Source organism: Poecilia mexicana, unplaced genomic scaffold, assembly GCF_051168715.1.
Source record: "Poecilia mexicana isolate PSO_F unplaced genomic scaffold, ASM5116871v1 scaffold_2, whole genome shotgun sequence".
Lineage (NCBI taxonomy): Eukaryota > Metazoa > Chordata > Actinopteri > Cyprinodontiformes > Poeciliidae > Poecilia > Poecilia mexicana.
The window spans coordinates 30357011-30369702 of NW_028263371.1; the positions used below are offsets into that span (position 1 = coordinate 30357011).

General features: G+C 43.0%; 1 protein-coding gene across 1 annotated transcript; it reads left to right on the forward strand.

Moving 5' to 3' along the window:
• Window positions 1–1037: 1037 nt before the first annotated feature.
• LOC106929517 (uncharacterized) lies at window positions 1038–11173 on the forward strand. The gene is made up of 10 exons (XM_015006515.2): window positions 1038–1191; window positions 2350–2495; window positions 3026–3107; window positions 3349–3484; window positions 3565–3767; window positions 3848–3984; window positions 4053–4194; window positions 4267–4548; window positions 4770–9624; window positions 9969–11173. Exons 1-10 carry the CDS (start codon window positions 1066–1068, stop codon window positions 9986–9988), a joined length of 6129 nt encoding a protein of 2042 aa, XP_014862001.2. The 5' UTR covers window positions 1038–1065; the 3' UTR covers window positions 9989–11173.
• Window positions 11174–12692: the final 1519 nt, after the last annotated feature.

Genomic DNA, 12692 nt, shown 5'->3' on the forward strand with positions numbered 1-12692 from the left:
TAATTAAAGCAAATAGTTATATTTAATTGATAAAAAAAAAAAAATTTTGTTTGTTTTTGCCATGAACTCTCTGTCTCTCTATTGCCCTCCTGTGGTCACAAGCTGGAATTACACACCAAAATCCTTTAGCCTCCCATAAGTAATGCTGATTAGATTAATAATAAAATCATGAGTAATTATTAGTGAACAGAAGGACTGACGCTCTGTTGAGTTGCTTCTAATTCACACTTACAAAGAAAAGCGGACACAAATAGGAACTGAAACTACAAATAAAGCTGCACAATTTGCATTATCTGCATTTCCTTATAATTAAAACACCTGAATTTCCAGCATTTCCTGTTTCCGGAAATGCTGGAAATTCAGGAAACAGGAATAATAATAAATTTATCAGCTTTAAAGTCATTATTTAGAACTGGTAAAATAATGCATTTTACCAGCTTTATTTGTGTAATTTTTGCCACCAGATGGCAAAAACCCGCCGCTCAAAAGGAGGTTGTAGCGGAGTAGTTAACTAGTTTACAGCTTGACAGCAGCGAGTTAAATGGGTCCCAGTTAGATAAATTAACACAGATATTTATACTGGGCTAATTTCAATGTTCAGTGTTTTCTTTGTGCGTGTGAATTAGAAGCAGATCCTCAGAGTTGAAGACACCACCACGAATAAGAATAAAAAAATAGAGTGAAATATTTGGAAAACATTAAGTTGTATTGTAGTAACTTATTAGATTTGACATATGTTTTAATTTATATAAATATACATTTGTAAAAGGTACAATTTTCCATAATTAATTTTCTAGAAGAGTACGTGAACGACAGTTTTAAAGCCATTAAGGCGCTGTGTTTTGTGTCAGCCATGTGTTTAGAGGCGCATGTAAACGTTACTTGGGAGCCCGGTGTTATCGGCTGGTTGGATCCTCATGGCTCCGCCTCAACTTACCCGCCGCTGGCGTACAGAGGTGTAGCAAATGAACGCTCCCTTAAGAGATAACGGTGTCCAATCAGCGCCGGGGATGGTGGCTATGTGCGTTGTGTGGTAAACGCTACGAGCAAGGCTAGACAGTCAGTATGGCGGAGGGGAGCAGTATGAGCGACTCAGAGGGGCTAGAAAAGCAGTTAGAGAGCCTACTGAGCCGCTACTCAGGTGACGAATCCGGAGCTGACAGCGAGCTGTTCTGCGCTGATTTCTGCAAGGTAATAGTCCCGTTGTTGAACACGGTACTGGGCTTGTTGTCGAAGATAAGAGCCTTAATGTTAGCCGAATCCCCTCCCCCAGAACTGCATTAGCATCGGAGCTTTTTAGCACGTAGCTGCTACGACGTTAGGTCTTTACAAACCTTTAAAAACCGGATTAAAAATGTTTTAAACTATGTTCCCAGTATTCCAAACGTATACCAAGGAGATACAATGAAAATAGCCAAATCTGTATGGCGCTTAGAACGTGACATTAATAGCTTTCTGTTCAGCTAACAAGGCTATTGGTTGAAGCTAACTGTTTAGCTAACTCAAAATGTACCATCAAGTTTGTTGCCCGTTATTTTCAGTGACGAACCAACTGCCTTATGTGTAGCAACTAACAGCCATTAAATACGTTTATATGAAGATTACTATATTTAATTCTTAATTGCATTTTAATCGCACATTTAGTCATGCTGATTAGCCTCGACGTTTAGCTTCTTAAATTAATAACAAGTTCATTTGCAGCGGTTTAAAACGTATTTATACATCATTAGGTGCTCTCCAAACCTGAAACTTGCTTAATGTCACTGCATTATTTACGTAAAATAAATGAAGCAGTTATTCTACAATGTTGAATAATTTAATAGTGCCACTATTTTGGCCACTTATGTAGTAAATACCTCAGAATAATCTGATGGTATTTACTGTGTAGAAGAAACCTGCTGGGTTTTTTTTAAGTTATTAGGTTTTGTGGATAGATAAAGATATGCTTTTAAAAGGGAACTCGCTCTACACAGTAAATGAAAGATTGTGGCCTTTTATTTTCAATTTTGTAACGATGACTGGTATTAGGGCTGCACGATATTAGAAAATCTTGCTTGGTCTGTGACCTTTGGCATTTTGAGTAAGGTCATTCACGTCCAGCGATCATCTGCAGCAGTGAGACTTATCAACTCTCTAAATAATACATGAGCATGAAAAGTGCAAATGTAAAACTTTCAATAGCTTATCCAATAATCATGGCATTCCAAAACAATCCTTTGTGATACGAATATTGCACACACAACGACATATAGTGCTGACTTTCAACACGGATTTAAGCTTCATTTCTGACACAGACATCGAACTGTTCTTGTGCATTTTGTTTTTGACTCGTCTCTGCTGACTCTGCAGGTGGTGGAGGAGTCTGCCTCTCATTGGCGCGTCCCGCTGCCTCGCCTCAGGATCCTCCAAGTGGCTTTGCGGCACTTTTCTCGAGTCTCGGCCTTCTTCCCAACAAGCTGTGATCATGTAGGCCACACCATCAGTACTCTGGCGCTGTGAGTACATAAATCGCTCCCTTGCGTTTGGTTTTTATCGAGTAATAACTTTTAACTTTTAGATTTCAAGCAGCATCCCGGACAGCAAGATTCAAACAGGCTGCTGAAGCAAATGAAAAAATCGTAATTGAACAAAGGCTTTTTTATTCTTGTTTATAAATAAAGAAGTCAAAGAATCCAGAATGTCAGATGTGAGATTTAGCTAGAAATAAACCAAAACAGGCCTCAGGTCTATCATGAGCATGACTTCACGGGGAGAAGAATTGGTTCCTTTTAAAATTAAGAATAATGTCTGTTGATTCTCTGTGTCACTTACAAAGTTATTGTTAAATTATATGAGGAATATAATTTAATACATTTAAAGAAGCGGTTTGTGGTTTTCTATTTTTAATAAATTTGCAAAGCGCTCAGTCTATTTTCACATTATCATACTGTGGTATTTGTGTGTGTGTGTGTACCACTCCCCCTCTCCTCAGGCTTCAGAAGTTGTATAGTGATTAATAAATATTTGCTCTGATTTCTTTCCATAGGAGTGTGTTTGAGTTGCTGCTGTTCTTTGACCAGAAGGATTTCAATGAGGAGCCGCTAAAACATTTCACTGCTACATTCCAGGTAAGTTGATACGTTTCATTTTGGAAAATGTTTTTTTGTTTTTTCTTGCAAATTTATGACTGTTTGACATCAGACAATTTACAATTTCTTTGTCATAAATATGTTAAATTGATCTCAAAATTTCAGAGCTTTTGGTGGAAATTTACGTCACCATAGTTGTATTATTAGTTTTTCTCCAGTAATGTTTCCTGGGTTACTTTGAAGAAGAGATCTTCAGCATGTTGTTGTCTTTCTCTTCCAGGAGTGTCATTCAGTCTTAGCGAAGTATGAAAATGTTTTTCTACTTCAAGTGGAGCGCTTCCTCCAGCAGGGCGGACCGTGGGCCAGCCCCGCCTTACAGGCCATCCTCAGTGAATCCAGTTTACCTCAGATTGAAGGTAAATAACGGAGTCTTCCACTTTATGCAGTTTTATTGTTAAAACGTGCCTGAAAATTAACTTCCTGTCTATCCCCTCAGTGGATCGTTACATTAGCTCCGAGCCGCCGGTGTTCCTCGACCTCCGCGTCCGCTACCTTTCATCCCGCGGTCGCCACGGCGATGCCGCAGCTCTGGCTAAATGCTGCACTCGGTGTCCCGCTGCAGGACAGCCGCTGTTCTTCCTCCAGGTCTACCTCTCATGGCTTCTCAGAACAACGCAGCACGACCTCTTGCACCAAGAGGTGGGAGGAGCCTAATCCGAACCTACCTTTAAGCCGGCTGGTCTGTTGTCTAGTTACTCAGCATCCTTCATCGTTTTTAGGTGGCTGACATTAACGGCAAAGATGCTCTACACATCATCTGCAACCTGGAGTATGAGGAGACAGATGAGATGCTTTTAGCTCTCAGCACTGCCTTCCTGTCTCAACAGCTCCAGAGAGGAGACATGTACTATCTATGGTAGGTAAACAGAGGTTAATATGTGGAGTTGGTTGCCATGGAGCTGTTCTGAGACTCTTTGTTTGTAGCGAGCTCGTCCTGGTGTGGACCAGTCTCCATAGACGGTTAAAAACATCCAAGCAGACTCTGTTGGAGGCGTGTCGTCGACTGATGCTGTGCGCCACAAACGTCAAATCAATCTTTCCCTTCATCAGAGCCGTGCTGCAGGAGGTAAGGAAGGTTTTATTAGAGGCGATATGAACTTCTGACATAAACTGACTCTTTTCGTTTCTTCCTGTCCAGGTCGGTGAAGACGGAGTGCAGTTCTGTGTGGAGCTATGTGCCAACGCTCTGAGATCCTGTCTTCCATGCGACGTCCTCACAAAGACTCTCATTTATAAAGCCATCGCTGGGCTGCTGCCCAGCGATCTAGACGTGTGCCGAGCGTGTGCTCTGCTCGTCTTCTTCCTGGAGCGCACCGTCGAGTCCTACAAGACGGTGTACCTGCTCTATATGCACCCCGACCAGGAGTACCACGTGGACGACAGCCCGATAGGGAATAATGTTCGCTTTGAGACCCTACAGGTATAGTGATTTTATGATGGTCCTCTAGAGTCAGTTCTTCCCTGCTGCACTGCATCTTTTCTTGCAGAATCTATAATAAGAAAGGTTTAACTCTTAATCTCTAATGCTAATTTTAGAAAACAGTGAATTAAGAGTTGATTGGCTTTCTGCAGACTGTGTGTAATAACTGTAGACACCATTACAAATGTAACGTGTTTATTTTCTGCTTTTTTATTTTGCAGGTCTTGAAGAAGGACTTGTGTTTTGACCCGGAGTTCTGGAACCTCATTGCTTTGCGGACCAACTGTTTGAAGCTGATGAGCGAGAAGGTGGTTAGTGCTGCACTGGAAGAAATCATGGAAGACAAATGGATCTCCAAGTATTGCACCAGGGGTTCTGCCCTCCGCTCAGTTTGTCAAAGAGGACCTGCTGTTAAAAAACGACATCATAAGGAAGACAGATTTTGTAAAACAGATTCAAACACTGCAACCAAAAGATTTAAGATGGACTCAGAGAAAATGCGCGTAAACAGTCATGCTCTAAGAAGAAGAGGCAACCAGGGGTCACAAGCTTTGAGAGAATCTTCTTCTGCACCTTTGAGGCGCTCGTTTTGGCAGCTCGACAGAATACACGGCAGTTTGACACTGAGGTATGACGAACATCGACGCACTACGAGGCTTTCTGAGAGAAACCTGCCAAAACGAAAGATCAAGAAGCCCAAGTGGCTCCTGGACGACTCGGGAATGCTGGAGAACGTTCCGCTGAAGATGAAAAGGAACGGACTGAAGTCACAAAAGCTCCTGCGATCCTGTGTGGTGAAAAGATCCCAAACTGGTCCCATGAAAAACGACGCCAAACTCAAACCCCAAGTACACAGTCGCCTGAAGCCAAAGGAGAACAAGTACCAGAACGGGTTCTCTGTGGATCCCGTGAAAGCGGCAAACCCTCCTCAAATCATCCTAGAGCTGTCTCTTCCAGACAACGAACTGATGGATACGTTCAGTGACGATTCTTGCAACCGACCCAAAAGGTTCTCTCAAGTGCTTCTTTATAAACCAACAGTGAAATATCCTGATACTTCACCTCCCACAAAGACCGGTCACGGCAAAGAGGTGATTCTGAGATCGCGGGACGCCACCATGTTTGTACAGCTGCTGCACTGCTACGCAAGGCGGCAAAAAGGAAAAGGTAGCGGCTCGAACGTTCACGGCTCCGTGTCGACAATCACACGCTCATCGGCGCAAGGAAGCCCGTCGAAGGATTCAGAATCATGTGAAAGGCCCGTCTCCGGCCCTAAAGGTACCACACCAGAAAAGGTCAAAGAGAGGGGGTTGCATGTTTCAGAAAAGCTTCCCAAAGCTCAAAGCACAAAAGAAGCCCTCAATTCTTCTGGAATTCCTCAAGCTGAAACAGAAAAGGACTTTCAAAACGATCCATCCGAAAGTTCTCCTGCTGTGACGGAAGGAACTACTGCGTCGCCGACTTCTGCAGCAGCACAAATGGCAGAAACCGCAAACGTTCAAGACTTCCCACGAGCCGAGTCCATCGCCTCAGGTGGGGAGGCATTTGAGGTGTCGGCTGTTGAAATGAAAGTCACCATCGCCTCACAAGCCTCAGTTTTAGCCAAAGTCTCCAAGCCTCCAACAAAAGAAGATGTAGACCAAGCTTCACAAATCTCAAAGGTGGTGAAGAATAAAAAGAAATCTACAGATGTAGTCCAGTTGGCTTCGATGAATAACAGTGACTCGGATAATGATCTTCTTTCACGTTCTGAAGATGTTGCACTCAACTGTGTAAAACAGGAAATCAAGCCCTTGTCGTCTCAGGAAGACGGCAGTAAGAACTCCATGGCAGGCAGCTACACTCCCAACATGGCTGCTGCAGAGGTGTTGAGGAAAACTCCTAAAGGAAAGGCACCTCATAGAAATGACAAAAACCCTGTTAAAAACATCAGTTTAGCTGCTTCTTGTAGTTCCGACAAGTCTATATGGACGTTACCAATAGAGCTGGTCACTGAACTTTCACCCGAGCAGCTTACAGATCAAGATCAAGGCCACTCTAAAGGTCTGGCAGGTAAAGGCAAGCCTAAGCATTCTCAGAAAACAGAAACTACCTCTAACAACGCTGTACGGGAACAGGAGGTGGCTGCAGTTGATGTGCAAGTTAAGAAAGAAAATTCAAAAGCTCAGGATACTCGCTCAGAAACGTCTGAGAACAGTGAGCTTATGGAAACGGCTCCAGAAACGGAGGAATCCAAGCTGGAGCATTTCTGCACCTACTGCAACAAGTTCTTCATGGGGGCTCGGGTTGTAGAGCACGCAATGTTCCACTTCCGGAAAGACGAGTGCACTTTCTGCAGAACGGTCTTCAAAGATGACCTGTTGGCCATGATGCACCTCTCTGACCATATAGAGAAAATGAAGAGGTTGAAAATTGAAGAAACCAGCATTGCTACACCAAAAACCTCAGCCAAAGCGAAGACAACATATGTGCCTTCTGGACACAAAGAGAAACCCAAGAACTCTGCATCTGAACCCAGAACTTTAAGATCTAATCAAAAGCAAACGGGTGTAACATCTTCACATGACAAACAAGCATCCAAGCATGTCACTGGAGAAACTATCGTCCACAGGGTAAATGGGCATATTGGCAAAAAAGAGTCTAAGAGATTAAAGAAAGACTCGATTCCTGATTTCGAGCAGGAACCTGTACAGCAACTGAGTTTTGACAAAAGAAATCGTCACCGAGTGTGTGAGTCAAGGTTGCAAGAAAATAAGCTAATTAAATCTGAAAGTCCAGAATCAGGTCAGACCAATAAGGAGCTGAAGTCTTCAGACGATGGAAAGAAAAGGAGAGAATCTTTCCAACTTCAAGAAACGTACTCTAATTCAACTGTTGATGTTGACGAGCAAGAGAAGGTTTCCTGTCCTGCAAAAAGATGCTCTTGGTTTACAAACCTCTCAAAGAACCGAGTTGGCCTGCTGTACCATGCTCTGGACAAACACTATGGCGACACCAAGCCTTTAGAGCTGGCGTTCCGCGTTGCAAAGAGCAAATGCAGCATCTGCATGAGGGTGATGTGGAGCTTTGAACACTTCCAGCACCACATCGAGAGACACAGACTTGTCCCGAGGCACCCCTGCCTCCACCGGGGCTGCAAGGCCAGGTTCAAGAGTGGAATGGAAATGCGACGGCACACCAGGAAGCACAGTCCGCTGCAGGCAATGTGCTGTCGCCCTGGATGCTCCCAGCTTTTCATTTGTCTCTGGGCACTGAATCTTCACGAAAGAGAACACTATGCTTCCAAGTCAGCTGAGTCAGACTCAAATGCCAATGCACAACGAGGCGAAAGATTCCCTAAAACACCTGACAGAAAGAAAACTCAAAACTCAGACGACCCTGTCAGGTTCACTTCCCTTAAGTTAAAAGAACAAACAAACGACTCTATAAGAAGACACATTAAAGTTCCTCTTACTGTCAGTACAGCAGCTCAACAACACAAGCTCAGAGTTAGAAACAAAAGCATTGATTCTGAAAAAGACACCTCTCCTCAACCCATGTCCATAAATCTTCGGTTGAGGCAAACATTAAGTAAAGGCCAAGTGACAAGCCAAGCTCCCAAAAGTCATAAAGTCGTCTCATCATCATTGCTAAAACACAAAGCTAAAGTAAAGAATAGGTTAAAGTTAAAGAATGCCAGAATAGCCACTCAAGGTCTTAAGAAAAGAAGATGTCCTCCAAGGTTGAGCAAAACTGCCGCCGGTCAGAAGATACTCGCTCAAGACGCAAAAGAGAACAGTGAACTCGATCAAGAGGACGTGATGACAGAAATGACAGCGAATGATTCAGAGATTAAGCAGATTAGAACTAAGCAAATATCCAGCAGTAAATTTCAGTCCACCAGTTTAAAACAATCTGGCCTCACCAGACAGAAGTCAGCGGATGGCAGAAAGAAACTTCGAAAGGTCAAGAATCACTGCACGTCTTCAGATTCTAGCAAGTTGAAGAAAACCAAGTCTGGAAGAGTTGAAGTGACTAAAAAGGCTGGCAAGATATGTCACGAACTAAACTCTGCTTCGAGAGTGTCTGCGGAGTCCGAACCGATTAAAGTCAAAACACTGGTTGAAATTTCTGCTGATGAGAAGGCGAATAACCAAGACTCACTTCAGGAGGAGTCCAGTACCTCCATCCCAGCAGAAGGCGCTGAGAAGACGTTGTGGTTTAGGAAAGAAGAAGGCACCAATGCTGCTGCTTCGAGCTCTGGCAAGCCACCGAAGAAAGGTGAAACGTTGAAGAAAAGGCTCAGTCAGAAAGGCAAAAACCAAACCTTACAAAATCTCCCCAAATCCCTAATGGAGGCCAAAGAGCAGAACAAACAGATGAAAGCTAAAGGAGCAGAGGGGATATTAAAGGGGTTGAAAAAGCTAATAAAGAGCACTCTTGTTGAGAAAGAAAAAAGGAAGGAAGCACCTGAAAATGCAGCTCTAGATTCATCCCCTCCATCAATTCCTACTGACGTTTTGACTGCTTGTCCATCCAAAGTCCCTGAGGGAAATGAGCAGAGCATTAATCAAAAGGAAAAACGAAAGAAATCAAAAATTACAGATAAGTCTGAAACCAGTAGAGCAACCAAGAGGCGTAAAGAGATTAATAAAGACAAGACACGAAAACTCGCCAAGAAAAAATGTAAAGAGGGCAATCATCCAGCAGCTGCCAGAGGAAATCCTCCAACACAACCTTCTCCGTCTGACGTTAATTCCGCTAGCTGCTCTCTAACGGTCGAAGACAAAGAATGGAGCGAGGGAGTTGTTTCCACGCCGTGTAAGAAAACCCTCGCGGCATACAGCAAGAAGCCATACCTGCGCCTGCCGCCCACTGCGTACCTGGATGAAAAGTACACTGCCATGCCGAAGCGGAGGAAGGAGTTGCCGCTCTTCCAGTCTAGCGTTGTCCTCGAGTCGCCCTGCCTGAAAGCAGCCCTGCAGAGGCACCGGTGTGCCAAGTGCTTCTCCACTTTCAGCTGCGCCGAGGAGTTGCAGAATCACAGCCAGCAGCAGAAGTGCTCCAACCTGTTTGGGTTTGACTCTGACGATGAGGGTGAGTCAAGTCATCTGCAGTTTGCCCCCCCCCCCCCCTTCCCCTCTCCCAGTATTCGAAGGGGTTAGGGAGCTGAAAACTCTTTCATTACTGGATATTTTAATAGTTTCAACACCAAATGTACCTTAATATGCATTTGTACGTATGTTAGAAGCCATCTTGGCTCTACCACAGAAGCTAATGTCCACAGTCTTATCTCCTCTTGCGGGTTCAGGCAAAAATAAATATTCCTCCTGGATTGTCTGCTTTGCAACTATGCGACATGGCCTAAACATAAGTCTTTGAAAACCAAACTTCTATTAATTTATAAAATCGATGTTATTTCCGTTCTTCTCTGGTTTCAGGTAACTACAAGGACAGCTAAGCTTTTGGATGCTAGCCGAGCTAGCACTAAACTGTGGGGAACCAGAGGACTGTGATCATACCTCAGAAAGTCTGCTCTCCCAAGACGCAGACCCAGACCTTAACAGGAACAGACATTGGACGCTTCAGTGGAGCGAACATAAAGCCCTAAAGAAACTTCTGAACTGAAAGTGAGGTTGATGAAAGGGACAGTACTGAAGTGCCTCCTCTGGAACCGCCGTGCTGCGTCGCCCCCATACGGAGACTAAACCACACAAAACAACACATATAAAGAAGGCTACAAATGTTTCCATTAGTAAGCCATACAGTGACATTGGTCTCTTTTTGCACTGTTCTCATAAGAATGAGTTGATTTGTCCTCATATTGAAAGAGGTTTGGAATTGAAAATTCAATTTTTATCATCTTAGGGTCCTAATTTAGACAGAGTCTAAACTACAGAGTCGTAAGGTAGCTGTGTGAGTCTTCAGTAAGAGTTTTTTTTCATGTTTAACTCTTGTTTAAATACTAATTGTATTTCCTATTGAGAAAAGGATCCCTATGGGGCTCGTTCAGCTCCACACTGCTTGTCCTTGCAGTAACCAACCAGTAGAGGGCAGTGTGCTTCAACCTTGATCCAGTCATCAAGGTAACTTCCCGTTTTTTCCTGTTCAGAGAAGATTAAAGGATACACATTGCTATATTGTCACCCGAATGCTTTCTGACTCGCTGAAGCTGCTCGCTTTTTATTTACCATTGTGTTGACTTGAGAAATGGCTCCATTTTTAATAGCTCATAGGAAAGCTGTGTGTAAGTTAACAATAATTATGAACCAGAAAATGTGCCAGTGACCTACTAATTTATCATGATTATTTTTGTTTTAAATGACGATCATCATTCACATTTGGGTGTGTTTTCCTTCCGGCTCTTCTTACTTTTCGTCATGTTTCGATTGACCACGGTGACGACTTCCCGTCGGTGATATTTTCTCCTTCAGGATCGGTTCATCAAAGTGTTACTGTGAGGCCGCACGTGTCTTTTCATGAGCAGCGACAGGTTTTATTTATTTGCTTTCTTTTATAGGTATATAAATGTATATCTTTTGTAAATATATGAAGAGTTTCAATGGCTTATTATATAAATGCTGGAGCCAGGTTTATATTTTGTTCTTGAGGGCGGGGGAGGGAAAATTAAAATGTTTCAAATTACCTTACAGGGTTTCATTCATATTTTTTAGGTTCTGCGCAGACATGCAGAAAAATGTGAGAAATTTAATATTTTAGATACACTATTATTTCATTAGGTGTTATTTCAGATGAGAGGGAGCGCCAGACAAACAGGCCAAAATGAAATTGGATCTCCCTTCTTTTCCGTTACTTTTTATATTCTTCGTCAGCATGACAACCCGAGACTTTAGACAAGGAAGGAACTTGAGTCCAAATTAGGAATTAGGTTGTTTCCCCCAGGTGTTCCAGTGAACAGTCACTGAGTAGGAATGTTTCATATGCCGTTGGAAAGCCTATTTCCTCTTAAATGGTCCCACACTTCCAAGGAGCTAATTAAAAAAAAAGCTGAAACTTTTGGTGGAGGCAGTGTGATGATGTGGGCTGGCGTGTCTTTCACTGGAAAAACAGTTTGTCGTTGTGGAGAGATGGAGATTAGATTGTGCAGCTAGTGGCGGCCCTCATCTTCAGGACTCTGTCTGTAGAGTCTGCCTCGAGAATTTGTGCGTAATCTTTGACCTGTTGTCTAAATTATCTGATCAGTTTAGACATGCTGTTTAGAGAGGATTTTGAGTTTTTCCAAGGGGAGGGTTTCACATACTTGACTCCTGCTCAACCCAAAAATAAAGTTTCCTTAAACTTTAAAAGAAAACAAGCAGCCTCTCCAACAGATTTATTATCTAAGAGCATTGATGAAATCAGCATGATGCTGCTTCCTCCATGCGTTTTCAGCTGGACCTTTTACATCAGGGGTGTCCAAAGTGGGTCCTCGACGGCCGGCATCCTGCATGTTTTAGTTCTCTCCCTGCTTTAGCGCACCTGGATCCAACGATGGCTCGTTAGAAGGCCTAAGAGGAACATTGACTTGCTGAGAAGGTTGTTACTACCACCAGGGAGAGAACTAAAACATGTAGGATGCCGGCCCTCGAGGACCCACTTTGGGCACCCCTGTTTTACATACAACATTTTCAAGTTGAGCTTGAAGTTGTTGTTTGTTGGAGCAGGTGCATTTTCCTCAGCCTTTCCTGTCACCGAATAGGAAAGCAGTCAGATGTTGAGCAATTGCTGAAACACTGCAACAGCACCAAATTTTACCAAGTATTTTTGGTCTAGTTTTGAGTGCAAATATCTTATTCCAAGTGTGCCAACGGTTGTGCAAGAAATATCAGCCTGATTAAAGTAAATTATACCATTAATATTGATGAAAATATATTAGTTATAAGTAAAGTATCTGCTTCCTATCAGTGTCAAAGATTTTGTGTTTTTTGCAGTGTAAAGACTTCCTAGCTTGTGTATCTACACCGAGTTCCTTTTGGCATTCTTCATGTTCTGAGTTTTGATAAGTCCAATTGAGTGTAAAAATGCACGACGTATCACCTTTTTTGTGTCCGGTAGCATCTCAATCCCATGTTCTTCAACATCTTTGTAGCTGCCAGAAACAATTTACACTTGTGGATATTGACGGTGCGACAACTGTTTGACTTACATTTCCTGGATTCAAGTAA